The sequence below is a fragment of the Monodelphis domestica genome, chromosome 1 (genome assembly GCF_027887165.1).
Source record: "Monodelphis domestica isolate mMonDom1 chromosome 1, mMonDom1.pri, whole genome shotgun sequence".
NCBI lineage: Eukaryota > Metazoa > Chordata > Mammalia > Didelphimorphia > Didelphidae > Monodelphis > Monodelphis domestica.
In genome coordinates this window covers 7,385,705-7,405,800 of record NC_077227.1, presented here as the reverse complement: position 1 = coordinate 7,405,800, position 20,096 = coordinate 7,385,705, and the positions used below count along the sequence as shown (strand labels likewise).

At 54.7% G+C, this 20,096-nt stretch overlaps 1 protein-coding gene across 3 annotated transcripts in view; it reads left to right on the top strand.

Moving 5' to 3' along the window:
• The window catches only part of LOC100020753 (dedicator of cytokinesis protein 1), a 71,287-nt gene that overhangs the window by 29,764 nt on the left and 21,427 nt on the right, over positions 1-20,096 (top strand). For 2 of the 3 annotated variants that reach the window (XM_056795135.1, XM_056795143.1), the window contains 6 exons: positions 3,853-3,972; positions 12,281-12,370; positions 13,322-13,426; positions 18,583-18,724; positions 18,846-18,924; positions 19,742-19,826. In XM_056795135.1, the coding sequence (XP_056651113.1) occupies positions 3,853-3,972; positions 12,281-12,370; positions 13,322-13,426; positions 18,583-18,724; positions 18,846-18,924; positions 19,742-19,826 (621 nt within the window). The remainder of the gene's footprint in view (positions 1-3,852; positions 3,973-12,280; positions 12,371-13,321; positions 13,427-18,582; positions 18,725-18,845; positions 18,925-19,741; positions 19,827-20,096) is intronic. The other variant, XM_056795141.1, reaches the window with a different exon arrangement.

Below are 20,096 nucleotides of genomic sequence, written 5' to 3'. Positions count from 1 at the left end.
GGCGCCGGAGTCCATGAGGAAGGTGCAGAGAGGAGGGCGCCGGAGTCCGGCACGGGGAAGGTGCAGAGAGGAGGGCGCCGGAGTCCGGCACGGGGAAGGTGCAGAGAGGAGGGCGCCGGAGTCCGGCACGAGGAAGGTGCAGAGAGGAGGGCGCCGGAGTCCGGCACGAGGAAGGTGCAGAGAGGAGGGCGCTGGCGTTCGGCACGAGGAAGGTGCAGAGAGGAGGGCGCCGGAGTCCATGAGGAAGGTGCAGAGAGGAGGGCGCCGGAGTCCGGCACGGGGAAGGTGCAGAGAGGAGGGCGCCGGAGTCCGGCACGGGGAAGGTGCAGAGAGGAGGGCGCCGGAGTCCGGCACGAGGAAGGTGCAGAGAGGAGGGCGCCGGAGTCCGGCACGAGGAAGGTGCAGAGAGGAGGGCGCTGGCGTTCGGCACGAGGAAGGTGCAGAGAGGAGGGCGCCGGAGATGGCACGAGGAAGGTGCAGAGAGGAGGGCGCCGGAGTCCGGCACGAGGAAGGTGCAGAGAGGAGGGCGCCGGAGTCCGGCACGAGGAAGGTGCAGAGAGGAGGGCGCCGGAGTCCGGCACGAGGAAGGTGCGGAGAGGAGGGCGCCGGAGTCCGGCACGAGGAAGGTGCAGAGAGGAGGGCGCCGGAGTCCGGCACGAGGAAGGTGCAGAGAGGAGGGCGCTGGAGTCCGGCACGAGGAAGGTGCCCGTGGTGCGCTGCGAGAAGCGGAAAGCTCACACCTGCTGGAGAGACGTCCAGGCCACAAGCGGCATCCTGGAGCCCGAGGCCACCCTGCCCAGGCCATACGTGTGTGAGGTCGCCTCTGCGGGCATCTCGAACGTGCCGAAAGGCCCCCAGGGAGGGCGGACCCCCTCCCTTCCCATCGCCCCATTCCCGCCTGAAGGTGCATTTCCTTAGAGGGAGTCCATCTTCCCCGCCCCTGCCTCCCAGTGGCCGTCCACCGCCGCGGCCGGCTGCCTGTGCCCGAGGCTTCCTCTCCAGGCTACGCAGCCCCAGCCTCTTCTCCTCTGGCATATGGAAAACCCTGACCGTGGACCGAAGTGGTCTTCATCGCCTGGACCGCCTGTGCCATGTCAGGGTCAATGAAATGTAGAGGAATTGCACCATGTTTGAGATGTGGTCGGAGCCCAGGGGTGTCATCCACCAAGCCAAGAAAGACCAGCCTGTATCCCTGAGATCACACTCACCTCTTTGACCCGTGTCCCATTGACGAATAGAGAACTTGGGGTCCACTAAAACCCCCAGATCGTCTTTTCAAAGAAGGGCTATCTAGCCTCTCTTCCTGCCCACTCCCTACCTCTTAATCGTGTGAAATCAATTTCTTAAAGACGAGCGAAAGGCTTGTTTATGATTTAAATTCCGTCTTGTGGTCGCCTGCTGAGCCGCGTCGGGAGCCGCCACCTTCCTGCAGAGGCGTCCTACACAGGCCTGTGAGCACGCGCTCTCTCTCCTCGTCGCGGTCATGGACGTCTTAAGTTACCGGGCGGGGCTGAGCACAGACCCTCGGGCCGTCCTTTGGAGACTTTCCTCCGGACCCCCGGCTGGTCGTTGGCCGCTCCTTGGGCCTGGGCCGAGCGTGCCTCGTCCCTCTCTGACTCTTACTCACTGTCCCGTTGGGGAATCGTGCCTGGTCCGTCGTAGGAGCTTGATGATCCGGACGGACTGACTGACTGACGGACTGACTGGCTGCGCCCCGAGGCCTCTCTGTGAGCATCACGTTGTCTCCATGAGGACGAGAAATGGTCCGTCACGTCTGACTCTTTGTGAGCCCGTCGGGGGCCTCCTGGCCAAGATGCCGGCGTGATTCGCCGATCCTTTCTCGAGCTCACTTTACAGACGAGGAAACGGAGGCAAAGAAGACTAAAGTGAGTTGTCCAGAGCCACCCAGCCAGGGAGGTCTGGTGCCAGATTTGAACTCGGGTCCTCCTGACTCCCGGGCTGGCCCTCCATCCACTGCCCCTTTCCTTGGTCTTCCTTGAGAAGGAAAACCCTCTCAAGCGTTCCCCACCTCGTCCGGATAACGAGGAGGACATTTAAGGCTGCCCCCCCATACAGGCACCTCGTGGCCACAGTGGCTCGGCCCAGGCCCTCCTCCGTGTGTGCCGGGCTCTCGGGTGAGGGAGCGCCGAGCCGGCATGGGGGGCGGCAGGAGAATCAGTCACGTCCTATGGGGGAGCCCCGGGCCAGCCCAACGACTCACAGGAAAATGGCCCCGTGTGTGAGCGGAGACCAGAAGGCACAGGCTAGCAGCCACCCGTGTGTGCGCGTGTGTGTGTGTGTGTGTGTGTGTGTGTGTCCATCTGTCTGTGTGTGTGTCCTTCTGTCTGTGTGTCCAGCTGTCCTTCTGTCTATGTGTCCATCTGTCTGTGCGTGTGTCCTTCTGTCTGTGTGTCCATCTGTCTGTGCGTGTGTCCATCTGTCTGTGTGTGTCCTTCTGTCTATGTGTCCATCTGTCTGTGCGTGTGTCCAGCTGTCTGTGCGTGTCTGCATGTGCATGTGTGTCTGTGCGTGTGTCTGCATGTGCGTGTGTGTGTCTGTGCGTGTGTCTGCATGTGCGTGTCTGTGCATGGGCCCGTGTGTCTGTGCATGTGTGTCTGTACGTGTGCGTGCGTGTGGTAGGCCGGGGTCCCCCCTCAGGGACAGGCAGCCTCCGGTGCGCCGTCGCCCCTCTCCCCCCTCCAGGCTCGGTCATTCGTCCTCCCGTGTGGACGGCAAAGGCTTGATCGCGGCCTCCGCGCGGCGCTCGTCCTGGGTGGGCCCCGGCCCGAGGAGGCCGCTGGGGGAAGCCGAGTCCGACGCTTCCTTCTTGCCCTCAGAGGCAGGCTGAGCCGCGGCCGGGTGCTCCGGGGTGGGGGTGGGGCAGCGCTCCAAGGCCCCCCAGCCGGGCCTCTCTTCTCCAGTTGCCTCGGGCAGCCCCTCCCCCATCGGGGGCCGGAGCTCTGACAGGCCTTCAAGCAGAGGCTCCACAGCCGGCCCAGCCCCCCCCCCCCCCCCCCCCCAGCTCAGAGGCACAGATCCGAGCGGGCAACCCTGGGGGGGCCTGAGGAAAGCCCTTTGGGGCGGGCCTTGTGCTTGGACTTCTCCCCCTCCCCCTCCCAGGCTGTCCCTGCTCGGGCCTCCAGGCGACGTCAGGGCTGAGTCTAGGGGGCTGCTCGGTGGAGGCGCCGAGCCTCCCGGCCCTCCGGACGTGCCTGCGGCCATTGCGGGGCCTCTTGTACTTCCCTGCGCCTGTGCTGGTCCTCACTACCTCCTGCCTTCCAACTGGCTTCCCGCCTCCAGGTTTTCCACCGCCGGGCCCATTTTCTGGAAAGCTCGACCTCCCTCCTCCCTCAGTAAGCGTCACTGGCTCCCTATTGCCTTGGGGATCACAGAGGAAGCCCTCCGGCATTCGCAGCCCTCCCTCCCTTCGCCGTCTTCTGGCTTCTGCATCTCCCTAAATGCCACCTTCTCTGCGTCTGAGCCGCTGTCCTCCCTCGGCCTCCTCCCGCCCTCTCCATAGGCCGCCTGGCCTGGCCCAAGGCCTCTCGCTGCAATCTGCACTTGGGCCGTGAGCAGGCAAACCCTCCGGCGCCTCCTGCCTCTGCCGGGCTTCCCTCTCCTTTCCTCCTCTCGCGGTCCGCTTCCTGCTTTCCTCGCCGCCGTCACTCCCTGCATCCCTCTTCACGTCCTCCCAGCAGCCCGGCCTGCGGGTGTCCATCCCCCTCCGTACCCCAAGTCGAGGCAGTTCCGTTGTTAAAGGGCCCGCGTAGACTGGGTGCCGCTGCGGGGGACTCGGGCCATCTCGCCTCCTCTGTCCGCCCTGGAAGCATCCCGCCTGTCCTTGTGTTTCAGTGGTCCGAGGAGGCGTGTGCCGCCCACCTCACTCAGCGCGAGGGGTACCAAGCGGCAACCCAAGGCCAGCTCAAAGACCAGCTGTACCAGGAAATCATCCACTACTTCGACAAGGGCAAGGTAAGCCCCGCCACGCGTGCTCTCTCCCTCCTCTTCCCCCGGAAGTCCCGGGCAGTCGAGCCTCTTTCTTGGGGAAGCTCTTCTGAGGAGCTTGAAGTCCGCCCTCAAATGCCAGGGGGCTTGTCTTCCTGCCCTTTGTGTAGGGCTCAAATGTAGGAACCCTCCGAAGCAGGAGGCACCCCCCCCCCTTGAAAACAGGAAGAACAAGGCACCCGTTTTGTAAAGGTATCAGGAGGCCCCACTTGAGCTGGTGGCCTCTCCTTTGGGGGCGGCCCCGGGGGTTTGTGGTTATCGCAGTCATCTGGCTCTTCACACGGATGTTCAGGCCAGAGGAGTCCTTTGCTCGCTAAGAAGACGCCCCCCGGCTGCCGGCCTATTTATGGGGCGCCGGGCCCCACTCTATGCTCCATCGGCCTCGTGCATGCGATTGTGGTGGCTGCGGGGCTCCAGGTACCCAGGGATGCAGAGAGGGAGAGGGATGACCACGCTGGTCCTGCACCCGGGGGAAGTCGAGCCTCGTGAGGCTCAGCCAGCCCGAAATGTTCAGAAGGTTAGGCTGGAGTCAGCTTCTGATGGGCTACAAATGGCTGAGAGAGGAGTGTGGGCGCACTGTATGTTGTTTTGTTCTGTTTTCTCCCCAAGAAGCCGTAGGAAGCCAGTGGAGCTTCTTAGGTGTGGTCAGAACTGCGCTTTAGGAATCATTCACTAGGTGAAGAAGGCCTTGGAAAAGGGAGACAAGACAAGGAGCCCAATGAGGAAACGGTGGTCTTTGGAGAGGAAAAAAGGGCTCAGCAGCAGCCCGAATTCTTTAAGCTACTCTTCTAACCCAGCCCCCTGGATCCGCTTCTCCTTTCCATGAGGCCTTCTTGCTTATGGACGATGCTCTGTTATCTTCCTCCACTTTTTCCACACCAAATCCTTCTCCTATTTTTGCTTTTCGCCATCTAAAAAAGGATGGATTTGCCCTTAATCTGGCTCAGTTTTTTAATCGTGTTCTTTGTAAACGTAAAAGGTCATTTCCATCTGCTTTCCTTTTCATCCTTTTCCCATCTCTCCTCCTGCTTTGCCGATAATTCCTCTTTGTTCCTTTTACATTCCATTTTTACTGTGATTTTCCACTTTCCCCCAAAGCTTTCTGTTCTCTTTTCTCGTGGCAATCTAGCCTCCTTTGCTAGAGCAGCTCGGAATCGTCTGTGCTTTGTGTTTGGCCGAGGCCTCGGCATTTTCAGTAAAGCCCTCCATCCAAGGACTCCACTAAAATTCCCTAGTCTCCGGGATAGCAGGATGGATGCAGAAAATAGAATGCCGGCTATTAAAGAAGGAGAAAGCATTAGTCAGTGTTAACCCACCTTGAAAATCAAGAAGCAAGTAGGCAGCACACCCAGCGAGGGTGAATAATTGATAGCCTCAGGAGTAGACGAAGCCCACCAACTGTTTTCCACTCGAGCAGAGCGGAGTTCCCCCTCCCTCCCAGTGGCCCTGGCTCTTCTAAAGTTCACACATCATTGGCTTCTTCCAAAGGAGTGCGAGGACAGAGACATTTTCCCATTATTTCAGGAACTAAAAATAGGAGGTCAAGGAGCTGCTCTCCCTCGGTGGAGACGTGGCGGGGTGGGGGGAGGCTTCTCTGAAGTGGGGTTTTCAGGAATTCTGAGTTCATGGTTTTATGTTCGTGGTCAAATGGATTCAGGGTGACGGGCTTTTGTCTCCCCCATGCAGTCCAATAAGCCTTTATTAATTGCTTACTCTATGCCAAATGCCCTCATAGAAGTTGGGGATGCAAAGACAAAAGAAATTAGAGTCCCTGCCCCACTATTAGTCAGTCTACTGACATTTGTAGAGAATGGCTTCATTGTTTGAAACTCTTGAAATAGAAAAGTAAACTGGTGCGAAACTATTACTTGTTGAAATATAGAAGGTAAACTGAGGAAAACTGCTTCTGCAACGACTGCTGTCCTCTGGCTTGTGACTAGAGAGAGCTACTAAGGGAATCTGATGCTGCTTATTGTCATGGAAGTAGGAATGAGAAATGCTGAGGGATGCTGTCACAGAGGAATGCTGCCACACAGGGGAACTGCTCTGGGGAATACTCTGGGGTTTGCCTACTAATCCCTACTGATGGCTGATGGATCAGTATATCTTTCTAACCTCCTCCCTCCTTCACTCCCTCCCTTTTCCAACCCTCTTTTCCCAGTTCTTCTTGAAGCCTTTGGCTTCTCCCCTGCTTCTCCCCCCCCCACTTGAATAAACTATAAAGATGTTCTTTTCCTTTCCCTTTTCAAGTCAAGGGGTTTATTGGGATAACAGGATGGGAAACTGAGGTTAGAGGGATGAGATGTCTCTAATCTAAATGAGGATTATGAGGGTTTGAGGAAGTAGTCCAGTCACAAACTGTGACTCTGAGACAGTTAGGGAGATGGAGGACAAGAGCTTTTCAAAATCTTCTTTCTTCTTCTTCACAAATCAGCCAGGCCTCTCAGCTTAACCCCAGAAAGAAACAAAGTTCAAAATCTCTCCTTCAGCCTGGCTTATCTCCTTTCTCAGCTTCAATCCCAGAGAAAAAAATAAAGTTCAAAGTCTCTCAGTTTCTCCTGGCCAGCTCAACTCTCATATAGACCACCAACCCAAAAGCCAAATTTCTCCTTCTTGTCAACTTCAAGTGTCCAAAGCCAGAGAACCCCCAAACCAAGTCAGCCCCACCAGGGTCCTTCAGCCAGCTTCAACCTTCAGGGAGAGTAACTCCAGGTCCAGTCCCCTCCCCCTCGTCAGCTCAACTGCCAACTCCTGGGAACATTCCATTTGGAACCCTGATTCTTGCGTCTTAGTTTATAAATCCTCTCTCTCCATGCCTCTATCACACTCTCCACCCAAATATTCCCTGAATTTATGGATAGGCCTGTTCTTCATGATGTTAGCCAGACTGTTTTTAAAAGCATCATGGAGGGAGTAGCTAGCTTGCACGGTGGACAGACTGCCAAGTTGGGAGGAACTGAGTTCAAATCTGGCCTCAGATACTCCCTAGCTATGTGACCCTGGGAAAATCACTTCACTCCAGTTGTTGGGCCCATGCTCTTCTCTCTTAGAATTGATACCAAGACACAAGAGAAGGGTTTTCAGGAGGGAGGAAGGAAGGAAGGAAGGAAGGAAGGAAGGAAGGAAGGAAGGAAGGAAGGGAGGGAGGGAGGGAGGGACGGACGGACGGACGGACGGACGGACGGACAGACAGACAGATGGAGGAAGGAGGAAAGGAAAGGAAAGGAAAGGAAAGGAAAGGAAAGGAAAGGAAAGGAAAGGAAAGGAAAGGAAAGGAAAGGAAAGGAAAGGAAAGGAAAGGAAAGGAAAGGAAAGGAAAGGAAAGGAAAGGAAAGGAAAGGAGGTGGGAAGGGAGAATGGGAGGGAGTGAATGAAGGGAGGAATGGAGGGAAGGAGGGAAGGGAAGCAAGAAGGCAGGAAGTCTTTCTTGACTCCAGGCCCATCCCAGGCTTCTTGACCCTTCACCAAGGGTGAGACAGCACCCATTCTGACCCTCTTGGAAAAGCATTTCTATTTCCTGCACCGATGGGGATCAGATCTTTGTTCTCAAGCCCTCAAAACCCATGTCCTGGGCTCCTCTGTGACTGGCGAGGTGATGGCCGCCATGATGAATCCTCCATGGCAGGGGCTTCCGAGCTATTGGCCTGTGGGTGCAACCCCAGGCTTTTCTCAGAGGCTATGACTTCATTTGATATGAACTTTTCAGATTAAATTATAGGCTTCTCCAAAAGGCTCTTCATTTAATAATCAGAGGGAGCTTATCAGAAATTGATGTAATCAAAGCTTTCATTTCCCACACAGCTGGGGGTGTGTGTGCGTGTGTTGGGGTGTTTTAATCCTTTCCATCTAGCCCGCGTTTTAATGCTTAAAGGTCTGGCAGACACATCCAGTTCAGGCTGGCACGCTCAGCTCATTGCTCCCTGTGACTTTACCCAAATGATTCTGACCTCCCTTCCTGCTCTGAATTTGAGGAGCCCCAGAGAGGCAGCAGAATGAAGACCTGTTCCCGGCAGGAGGACCCCAAGGAGCCTCCCCGGAGAGGTTCAAGAAAAAGGGGGAGGGGGAAGCCTGTGGAGTTCTGATTGTTCCCAGGCTGCTGGCCAGGTGGGCCTCTGGAAGGCTCTTGAGCACACTGAGCTGGATGTAAGAGGAGCATCAGGCACAATTTCTCACGGCGAGACACCAGCTGGGGATGGGGAAGACCCAGAGCGCACGGGGATGGCTCGGCGATGTCGCTCCGAAGAAAGTCTCCGGGGTGGGGCCTTCAGTGAGCCTCCAGCGGAGCCCGAGGCAGATGGGAGAAGGCTGGTGCCCCTTGGCCGGGGTCCCCTGGGAGCGTGCCCGGCGGGCCTCTCCACGCACCAAGCGGGCTTCGCTTCCCTCAAGTTCTTCACATGGAGGCGTTCATCGCGGCCTTTCCTGCACCACTGCAGAGCCCGGGACCCTCGGGGGCCAGGAAGGCTCCTGCTGGCGGGAGAGATGACGGAAACCAGGCTCGCTTTGGAGAGCCACAGGGGACGCTGGAGCGGGAGGCGAGCAGGACCTTCTGTGGCCTGGGAAGGAGGGCGCCGGGGCAGAAGGACGCGCCTGAAGGGATGGCCCGACCCTGCCGATGGTCGTGCGGATTGCGGGGAAGCGGCGGAGGAGGTGTTCCTGCGCGGGTCGCTCCGCTCGCCTTGATGGGGTGCTTTCAGGGGTTCGGTGGCCGTGGCTGTGAACAGCCGGAGGAGAAGCGTTCTGAGAGGAGGCCAGCGGGTAGGACAGAGCCGGAGTTGGGAAGTGGGCCAGGCAGGGACGGGGGGGGGGGGGGAGCCCCATTTTCAGCTTGCTGAGTATAAAGTGAACCTGGCGTGCCAGAAGAGATGATGCGTCTCGCTCCACCCCCTTGGCCTTGGCCGAGGTCATCCAGCTAATCGATAGCAACATGGAGCGTCGAACCCGGCTCCTCTGACTAATCCCGTGCTACATCCCGAATGAATGCAGTGACCTTTTAGAGATATGGAGGATCTTCTTAGTGGTTTGGGAATCTTAGCTTTGCAAAGGTGGCCCAGTCCTGCCAGCGCTGCTTTGTTCCCAAATCCCTGACAAGAGTAAGGAGGGCCTCCTCGATCTGCCCATTTCATTCCAGGTCAGCTAATTGCCAGGAAGTGTTTCCTGCTCTTCAGCCTCAGTTTCCCCTGTGCACCTATTTCTGTGCCTGTTCTGACTCCCGAATCTCTTTGCCAGGTGACCCGTCCTTAGATAAAGATCAGCTGACATGCAGCATATTTAGCCGTCTCTCCAGGCCCTGGTCGTCCTGGCCGCTCGTCCCCCTCCTCTGGACCAGCTCCAGCTCACGCGTGTGCTCCACAGGTGTGGTGGGCAGAGCTGGCGCCATATTGTAGGCTGGTCCGCCCAGGACGCTGCCTCCCTGGTCCGAGGTGCCGAATGTCCCCCGAGAGCGCCTCGCGTCGCTGCGTTCCTATCCCTGAAGCGCGGCTAGTGAAGCTGTCACGTCTCTCAGCCTTTCCCGGCCCGTCCTGGGGACCTTGATTTCCTGAACTCCCTCCCAGAAGTCACACTGAACCCTCTTCCTCTGCCCACTCAGCAGCCCCCGGTGCCAGTGCCCAGGGATTGGGCAGATGCCGAGCTCCGGGCTAGCCGCTCTCTGGCCCCCCAGCTCGGTGTCATCTGCCCATCTGAGGAACTTTATTCCGTCTGCCCCTTCTCCTTCCTCAGTCAAGGCTGCATTGAGGCGCCACTCCATGAGAGACGGCCCACGTCGTGCAGGAAAGAGAATTGGGGGCTGAGAAGGAAGACTCGGGAGCCGCGACGAGGTGACCAACGGGAGAGATCCGGCAAAGACAGAAAGACTTAAAAAGACTTCGGAGACCCGGGGAAGAGCCGTGTGACCTCGCTATGGTGGAAGCCAGGCCTGGAAGAGCCCTCGGCGGCCAGCGTTCGGTGGTCGCCATGAGGTCAGCGAGGTTGTGGCTCCGAAAGGCTCCTTGGATTTCGCCGGAAGGTCCCCGCTGACCATCCGGGGCAAGTGCAGGAGAGCAGAAGGGCCAAACCCAAGTCTGAACCCTGCCGTGGAGCCCTTCCTGGCCCTGTGAACCGGAACGAGTCACTCGGCCCTGCTGTGACCATCCACAGAGAAGAAGGTCCCAGGCGGCCCCACCTCTCCCAGGGCTGATGGAAGGAGCTCTGAAACGCCACGTGCTGTAGACGCGCCAGGCCTGCTGCTGAGGGTTGTTCTTCCACAGCCGTTGGGCCAGGGCTTGCTGTGGGGGATGGGGGTGCGCCCACCTGGAAGGGTACCCGGATGACTGAGGCAGGAGGCCACGAGAGCAGAGGGATGAGGGATGGGCGAGAACAAGGCCTGGTCCCGACAGACATGGTGGCCCTGCGCCAGGGAGCTGGAGAGCGACTCAAGGCACGGGCAGCACGTGGGCTCGCTGTGGGATGGTTTCCACAGGGAGGTCCCTGGAGTCTGTCTGCGAATCGATGAGCATTTATTAGGCACCCACTGTGTGCAAGGCACTGCCCTGGAGATACAGAGTGGAAAACAAAGGGTTCAAGCATGAGAAATATTGCCGAGATGGAATGGCTGCTGCTTTTCCACTGACTGGGTGAAGCGCCAGCTTCACGAGGGAAGGAGCAGCTTTGTTTTGTCTGTACGGCTCCCGTTGCTAGCCCAAGTAAGCGCTGTTGAGAATCAGTTAGCCTGGACAGCCTGATGAGGCTGGAGCCCGGATGGCCCCCTCGAGGGCCGGGGAGTTACGGGCAGCGTTCTTTGCCCATCGGAAGCTGGCGTTCTAGTGGAGCCAAAGAGGGACAGGAAGCCGGTCTGACCGAAACTGCCCATCCCCACGCCCAGCCCAGGGGCACTGTGGGGCAGCCCCTCGGCTCTCCTCCTCCCATCCACGCACCGCACGGCGGCCTCTGTCCGAGGCACTGCTGTGCTTACGTGTTTTCAGTTCCCCAACATGAATCAGAGGATGCAAAGGTAAACATTGCCCAGAGGCTCCTGCTGGTCCAACAGATGAAACACGAGCTCCTGGCCTCCCATTCTGTGCCCTCTGAACTCTAGTGCAGCCAGACCGGGCCACCCATCACCCCCCAGGCTCTATTCCCCCTCTCTCTGCCCGGTGCTTCTTCACATTGGAACATGGCAATGCCGATACTCTCCTGGAGACTCGCTGGCTCCGTCATGGTCAGTCCATCTGCTTCGGGATGGATGTAGTGGATGTCTGCTCCAGTGGGAGCTGGTGAAAGAGAGGCCTAAGGGGGCGAAGTATGTCCTAAAGGAGCAAGGAGACCCCTCTTATCGTACTCGTGAGTCTGGGCCCCGGAAGGCCGTGAATGAGAGAACACGGGCTCCCGAGCCACAGTGCAGAATACAGAAGCGGGCCCCTGTGTTGTGGAAAGAGGGATGGGGGAGTCCAGGGAAGGGAGCTCTCAGCCCCCTCCCCCTCCATCCTTGGCCTACCTCTTTCTCTCCGTTTCTCACTCTCCCCATCCCCAACACACACATCTTTCCTCCTCTTACAGAGACCTTAGTTGTCATACTCCATTTTTAGGATGTTCCTCTCATTCCTAAGCAAAAGCTTCCTTTGGGAAGGGAGCGGAAGTTCCATCAATGAGGACATTAGCGATGAGCATCTTCCTTCTTGGGTTCTTCCATGGAACAGTTATCTAGTCCGGTAGATCTCCATGCGGGTGTAAGACAGCTTTGCCATCCCAGGAGGGGAGACAAGAAGAAGCCCCGCGAGCTCTGGCCCTGCTTCGGCCGCCATAGTCAAGCGTTTCTCTTGGGTCTCCAAGTGGAGTTCGTGTCGCCGCCTCTGAGGAATGATCGTGACCCGTCAGGGGCGCTTCGGCGCTCAGAAATAGAAGTGGCTTGAGGAGACCCACGTCGTGCCTGGCTCTTCATGCTCCGACGTGCTCCTAGCAAACATTGTTCATATATGTGCGGGGGGGGGGGTTAGAGGTGGGGAAGGGAAGGAGCATGTTTCCTCCTCCATGGTTCAGCTGTGATGAAACATGGCAACCCTGAGCCCATGATCGCATCTCCAGAAGATTCAAGCGTCCATCGAGATGCAGCCGGGAATGGGGAGACGAGCTTCCAGAGGTCACCTGCAGTCCCGAGGAAGCCTGAACATAATGTGGCTCGTGCGCTGCTCGGATAAAGATTGCTTTAATATCGGTTCACGTGTGACGAATGTGCTTCCTTCAGGGTTCGGGGGAGTTTCTGTCCTCGTTTTACATCCTGTTTTCTTTCTTTCTTTAACAGATGTGGGAAGAGGCCATCGCCCTGGGCAAAGAGCTCGCCGAGCAGTATGAGAACGAGATGTTTGATTACGAACAGCTCAGCGAGCTGCTGGTGGGTCTTTGCGCCCTTCCTTACATCAGTGCAGGCCTTCCTGGCCTCCCATTCGGGGTCTGAGTGTGACCATTCTCGTCGCTCCTCCAGCCTGATTTTCCCCTGGTAGTGCAGAAGGCCCACGGCTGGGGGAGAACGTCTTGTGGCTGAACGTCCTCTGCCTCCCTCCCCAGGAGCCTGGGAACAATTCTGATTCTCCCAGTCTTGACAGGCCCTCCCTGCTCAGATCCGCACGAATGAGCTTCTCTGGGTAGATGCTGTTTTCCCCCAGGAGAATGTAAGCGATGGGTCTGTCTCCAGCACCGAGGACAGTGCCGGGAGGAGACAACCTGCTTACGGAGGCTTTAGGAAGAAATGAAGGAATAAAGAAATGAACTTCAGGGCACTTCACTGGAGGAGCCCTTGTTAGACACCCGGCATCTGTACGCATGCTGGGGGGGTCCAGGATAAAGTAAATCCACCCCTGGCCCCGATGGGAAAAGACCTCTCCAGCGCAAGAGAGTCCGCCTCAGCTCAGCTCTCCCGGGCAGGCTTTTCTTCTTGCTTCTCTTTGGACCAAGTTCCCAGTTTCCAGGAGTGCCCGATGGTTTGAGATTGGAGCATGATGGGCTGTTTTCAAGTTAGCGCAGGAAAAATTCTGTTCTGTCAACTTCCTTTGCAATTTACCCTGCATTGAGTTCCTGCCAAATGAAAGATTTCTAGTCAAAAGAAAAACTATTTCCTCTGACTTCTGGCTATCTCAACTTCTCACATGATGGGAGGAGGGAGGAGGGGACCATTCTCAAGAGTAAGAGCCTATTCCCCAGGAATCCATTCTGTGATATGGCTGACAAGGGGCCCCCAGGGGGACCTGTGTAGCAGGGAGCCGGGGCTGCGGGCCACCAGGAAAAATGGAAGCCCTCTTAATGGTTTGAGCCTAATCCAGAAATGTTCTCACTGTTTCTCTTGCAGAAAAAACAGGCCCAGTTTTATGAAAGCATCGTCAAGGTGATAAGGCCCAAACCTGATTATTTTGCAGTCGGATACTATGGACAAGGATTTCCCACATTCTTGAGGGTAAAGTGCAATGCAGCTTAATTATAGCTAACAGAAGGGACTCAGGCTCTCACTTGACTGAGTGTGTCATGGCTGTTCTTTTGGTGCTAAAATAGCCTTGGGGTCCCATGATCCTTTCATCAGCCTCCAACTTGGACTCCCCCCGGCTCTTAGGATCAGCTGCCTCTAACGTTGCAGAAAAGAATTTTGTTTCTTAGTCACAGGCGTCCCTGAATGTCCTGGAAATGGCTTCTGTGGCCAAGTTGGTGGATATTCAGTATCTGTCTGTGTTTCTTTTTCTCTTTTGGACTTCCCGCCTGGCTTCTTTCAGATATTTCCTTTCTTACTCATTCTCTCCATTTTTTTCTCTTCTCCTTCTGCATTATGGTCTTTATTCTTTTCTCATCCCCTCTTTGTCCTTTTCTCTGTCCTGCCTTTCTCCTCTGCTTTTCTATTTTTTGTCTTTTTTCTTTCTTTCACTCTTCCTCTTTCTTCTTTTCTTTCTCTTCTTCCTTCCTTCCTTTTTCTCTTACATTTCCTTTCCTTCTTTCCTCTTCCTTCCTTCTTTCCTTTCTTCCTTCCTTCCTTTCTCTCATTTCCATTTCCTTCATCTTTCCTCTTCCTTCCTTCATTCCTTCCTTCTTCCCTCTCTTCTTTCTTGCCTTCCCATGCATTGTATCAGGCTGGTCAGGCCCTCAGGTTCAGTAATTTTGTGATTTAGTCAGGGTTGTGGGTTGCTCTCTGAGAATTTCCCTTAAAAGTAACCAACCCGAGAAGCAATGGTTGACCTCTCAGAATTCTCACAAATCACTTGATCAAGGGACCCTCTTTGGGCCTGTGTGTTCCAGGCCACAGGCGAAGGTTGGCTGCAGCCCTCATTTTCTGGGCTGGGTGAGGTGACCATCCCTTCTGTCCCCCACTTTCGTGAACTCCCTCTCTGAAGCAGAGACTCTCACTGTGAGTCTCTGCTGCTGCTGCTGCTACAGAAACACTGTCCAAAGGGAGCCGTTGATCAGAAAGCCTGAATCTGAACAGGTTTGCTCCAAAGTAATTTAATAGAAAAAATTGCAGGCCATTTCCAAGGGACAGCCTCTAAATTGGATCTGCGTTGGAGACGGATACTAATCTCCTCAAATTGGAAAAGAAGATCTACGGCAGGCTTGGGGCGGAAGTCGTCAATAACTTCCCCGAGAAGTTTCTGGCTGGGATTGCCTGTAAATCTTGCCCCTCGTGCCGTCACTCTAATGGAGTGCCCCCTGCCCCTGTGGACAGTTATCTGGTCGTGATTTAAAGCCGATGAGTTCAGCCCTGCAGAAAATGATCATCCTGGCCTCGCAAGGGAGACAGCAGCAGTCCTGGATGTTGGAAGGGGCTGGAAGTGGCCAAGACAGGTCCATCCCGGCCCCCAGCGAGCCGAGGACCCATTTTCCATCCAGCTCCTAGCTGAGGATGCTCAGCAAGGGAGCCTTCATGAGCCCCAGATGCCAAGGAGGAAAAGCGGGCTTCCCCACCCACTGATGATCAAGCAGCCCTTCATGCTCGGCTAACTGATTCGGGGTTACTGGGCCACAGATTTATCGTGCTGCACAGGTCAGGGGTCAATCTGGCAACTACAGTAGCTGTTTGTAATATTTGGTCACTCATTCACTGCTGGGTGCAAACCCACCCTTGGGGAAAACAATTACCGACAAAAGCGTTTTTTTTTTTAAACCTTCCATCTTGGAATCAATACTATGTATTAGTTCTAAGACAGAAGAGTGGTAAGGGCTAGGCAATGGGGGTCAAGTGACTTGCCCAGGGTCACACTGCAAGGAAATGTCTGAGGTCACATTTGAACCCAGAACCTCCTATCCTTAGGCCTGGCTCTCAATCCACTGAGCTACCCAGCTGTTGAAAGCTGTACTTTTTTCCCCATTGTTTTTGCCTTTGAGGGGAGGGAGCCTTCCCGAACTAAGTGTAATCAACATTTGGAGAAAATGCTTTGGGGGTTTTCTTGTTAATGATGATGTTGTTGGGCCTTTCTTTCTTGTGGCCCGGAGCCGATTGAGTGCAGAGTAGGTTCCTGTTTTCACATCACCACTTCTTTGTATCAGGAAACCTGACTGAGTTTCCAAAAAGGCTGCCTCTGCCCAGATGTTGAGGATACCTGACCGGCCCAATCACCTTTCAAGAAAGACTTTGAACTTGTTGGTCAGGAAATAACAATTTCTTCATCTCCCATGTGCCAGGCACTGTGCTGTAAGCCCTGGGGTGCAGAGAAGAGTAAAAGGCAGTCCCTGCTCTCAAGGAGCCCAAAATCTAATGTGAGGGACCACATACAAGCTGCCATGTTCCCTCAAGCTTCAGATGGGAAAAATGGGGAGAAAATGTCAAGAGAAGGCCCTGAGGTGGAGAGGGATTGGGAAGAGCTTCCTGTCCAAAGAGGGGAGCTCCCAGGGGGTTAACTGGGAAATGAGGCAGAGACAAAGAGGGAGAAGAATTCTTTTTGTCCTAAATAGCTTCTAGGAGGCTAACAGCCTGTCATCATGTTGTGGCGCAAGAGAAAACTTAGATGGATTTTTCTTTTTCTTTTCTTTTTTTGAAAATTTTATTTAATTAGTCAATTTAGAATATTTTTCCTTGGTTAGAAGAATATGTTCTCTCCCTCCCCTCCTTCTACTCCCTCCCGTAGCCAACACACAATTCCACTGGGTTTTGCATATGTCCTTGATCAAAGCCTATTTCCATATTATTGATAATTGCACTGGGGTGATCATTTAGAGTTTACATCCCCAATCTGTCCCCATCCACCCATGTGATCAAGCCGTTGTTTTTCTTCTGCTCAAGCAGTTTCTTCTCTGGATGTGGATACATTCTTTCTCCCAAGTCCCTCTGAATTGTCCTGGATCATTGCATTGTTACTAGTAGCAAAGTCAGTTACATTTGATTGTGCCACAATGTATCAGTCTCTGTGTACAATGTTCTCCTGGTTCTGCTCCTCTCACTCTGCATCAGTTCCTGGAGGTCATCCCAGTTCACATGGAATCCCTCCAGTTCATTATTCCTTTGAGCACAAAAGTATTCCATCACCGACAGATACCACAATGTGCTCAGCCATTTCCCAATCGAGGGACACACCCTCATTTTCCAATTTTTTGCCACCACAAAGAGTACAGCTGTGAATATTCTTGTACGTGTGTTTTTCCTTATTATCTCTTTGGGGTACAAACCCAGCAGTGCTATGGCTGGATCAAAGGGCAGACAGTCTTTTATTGCCCTTTGAGCATAGTTCCAAATTGCCCTCCAGAATGGTTGGATCCATTCACAACTCCACCAGCAATGAATTAATGTCCCAACTTTGCCACATCCCCTTCAATGGTCATTACTTTCCATAGCTGTCATGTTAGCCAATCTGCTAGGTGTGAGGTGGTTTTGATTTGCATATCTCTGGTTATCAGAGATTTGGAACACTTTTTCATGTGTTTATTCATAGTTTTGATTTCTTTATCTGAAAATTGCCTATTCATGTTATGAAAATTTCTTCCCAATTTGATGCTTCCCTTCTAATTTTGTTTGCATTGGTTTTGTTTGTACAAAACCTTTTTAATTTAATGTTCTTAGATAGATTTTTCAAAATTTGATATAATACCTTGCATGTATGTACCTTTAGTGTTCATTATATCATTGAGACTGCCATCCCCTCCCACCCCCCACCCCCAGGAAGTAGATCCACTAGGAATTTGTATCCCCCTCTTTTACAGATAAGTAAACTGAGGGTTAGAGGAGAGGAAATAATGAAATGAACACTTCCTCTCCCAGCTCTTGCACCACCTTCTTCTGACCTTGGGCACATATATAAACTGAGAAGTCAGGACAGTAACCTTGTATGTGTATGTACACACTTACACGTAACATACCAAATCCTGTACATTCATCAAACTGTGAAAGTGATGCTGAAACATCCTTACCAAAGAACTTCTAGGGAGATAATGGATGGATGGATAGGTAGATACATAGACGGATGTATGGATGGATAGGTAGATACATGGATGGATGGATGGATGGATGGATGGATGGATGGATGGATGGATAGGTAGATAGATACATGGATGGATGGATGGATGGATGGATGGATGGATGGATGGATGGATGGATGGATGGATGGATAGGTAGATAGATACATGGATGGATGGATGGATGGATAGGTAGGTAGGTAGGTAACATAGACAGACACAGGGAGTAGTAGTGGCTATTTGGACAGTGGAAGACTTAAATTCAAATCCTACCTCAAAAATATCCTCACTGTATATACCTCTGGGAAAGTTATTTAATGCTTGAGTGCCTGGGGTAGCTGCTGAGCACTGTAAATTCCAGATGAATTCCTTACACTCATTGTAAAACAGTTTGCACAGGAGGCTTCCTCAGGCACTGCCAGAGTGACTTGCTTGGGGCATAGAATCAGTGTGTTTCAGAGGCAGAATTTGAACTCATGTTCTTTCTGACTCTCAGGTTATAGACTAGTCAGTCAGTACACATTTATTAAGACCTGCTCTGTGCCAAGCATCGTGCTATGTGCTGTGGATACAAGAAGTGGCAGAAGACAGTGTCTGCCCGCAAACTGTGTCCAGGCTAATGGATTGTGACCGCTAATGTTGGCTCTCTGTCCGTTCTCCATTTCCTCGGCCCTCCCCTCCCTCTTTGCTTTGCTTTTCTCTAGCCCTCTCTCTCCCTTGCCTCTTCTTCCTGTCTTTCTCCTCTAAAACCTTTCCTGTCCCTCTCCTACCCCTTCGTTATTGGAGAGGGCATTTAACAAGGAGGGGAGCAGGCAGCCCGAAGCAGGGCCCGGTCCAGGATGGAAAGGGTTCCGGATGGGGGTCAGCAGCCCTCAGTTTGGATCTGAGCTCTTCCACTGAGGGCCCCCCCCCCACTTTGGGGCTCTGGGACGGGTATGGCCGAAGGATCTCGGAGGCCCTTTCTCCAGCTTTCGTTCCATGGGGAGCCTTCTGGAGTGCGTCGTCTCCTGCCTCCGTCTGGGGGAACAGTGCAAGCCCTCCCCTTGCCCATCCGCCCGGCAGTCTGAGAGCTTCTCCTATTAGCCGGCACTTGGAAGCAGGCAGCAGATGGGGCTCCGGGCAGGCTGGCTCTCGGGGCCAAACTTTTCCTCAGCGTTTGAACTTGACGAACGCCATTGTTTCTAGGGCAAAGTTTTCATTTACCGGGGAAAGGAATACGAGCGCCGGGAGGACTTCGAGGCGAGGCTGCTGACCCAGTTTCCCAACGCCGAGAAAATGAAGACGACGTCCCCCCCCGGAGATGACATTAAGAACTCGCCCTACCAGTGTATCCTCCTGTGGTTGGGGGTTCGGGGCTGGGGGGGGCCTGCAAAGGTCGGCCCAGTTGTGGCGCGACGGGGCCGTCCTCCGTCTTCTTGGGCTTGCTCACCCTTAACTGGGCCTTCCAGACATTCAGTGCTTCACCGTGAAGCCCAAACTCGACTTGCCACCCAAATTCCACAGGCCTGTTTCTGAGCAAATCTTGAGGTAAGCTCACCCTTAGGGGAAGGAGAAGCTCCCCAGGGAGGCTGTGCTCCCCTGGGGCCATGCCTGGGCTTGCGGCCGGAGGATGGACGGGGCTGCTCTCTTGGGGGACCAAGAACAGCTTCCTCTGGGAAGTGCTGCCCGGCGCGGGAAGGCGTCCCACACAGCCTCTCTTGCTTGGTGTAACCCTCACGGGTGCCAGCCTGCGGCCAGCCTTGGCCGGACAACGGCTTCCCCGTCCTCCCCGGCTCGGCACGTCCCTCCCGGCCCGTGAGATGCAGTCTGGCTCCTTTACCCTGTAGTTAAAAGCGGTAATGGACGCCGCGTTCATTTGTAAACGGTTGTTTTCGTAAGTCGTCAAAGTGAAGCTTCCCCACGATTTACTCCGAGGGAAGCGTTCAGCCGAGGAAGCGCGCAGTCGGCTAAAATATTTATTGTTGGCCTGGGGAGCGCGCTGCCGTTCCGGGACGCTCGCTCGTAAATTCCGTCCCCTCCCGGGCACGTGCGCGGAGGCGGTTTTCCCTCCGAAGGGCCGCTGCGCTATTTGTTAAGCCGTGTTCCGTGTCTTCTCTTATCCGGCTCCTCCGCCGGCGTCCGTCCCGCTTGGTTTCGCCGCTCGTTAACGGCCCCCCAGACGGGGCTGGAAAGGGAGGGACTTTGGAAGCTGGTTAAAGCGGGCCTTTATCTGCTTGCTGCGGGAAACTGAGGCCGGGAGAAGGGGAGCAGCGGCGGGCGGTCCGGCCACGGCGCGGCCAGGGCCCGAGGCTTGATCTCCCGCAGGTCCCGCCTCTCTGGATAACATCCTTGTCCTGTTTTCCAGTTTCTATCGGGTCAACGAGGTGCAGAGGTTTGAGTACTCGAGACCTATCAGAAAAGGAGAGAAAAACCCCGATAATGAATTTGCGGTAAGGAAACAAGACTTTGGGATGGTAAAGCTGGTGGCCGTCGGCGGGTCGTGATGGCCACTCCCTGGATGTCACCCATTTTTAAGCATGTCTTTATTCTGGCTGTATAAGAGGAAAAGAGCCCAAATGGTCTGCAGAAAGGCCGACCTGCTCCTTTTCCCAAGTGTGGCATGATAGAAAGAGCCAGAGTCAAAGGAACTGGATTCAAATCCTGCCTTTCCGACTTGCTCCCCAAGTTCCTCGGCCTCTGTGCCAGGTTCTTCAGCTGTA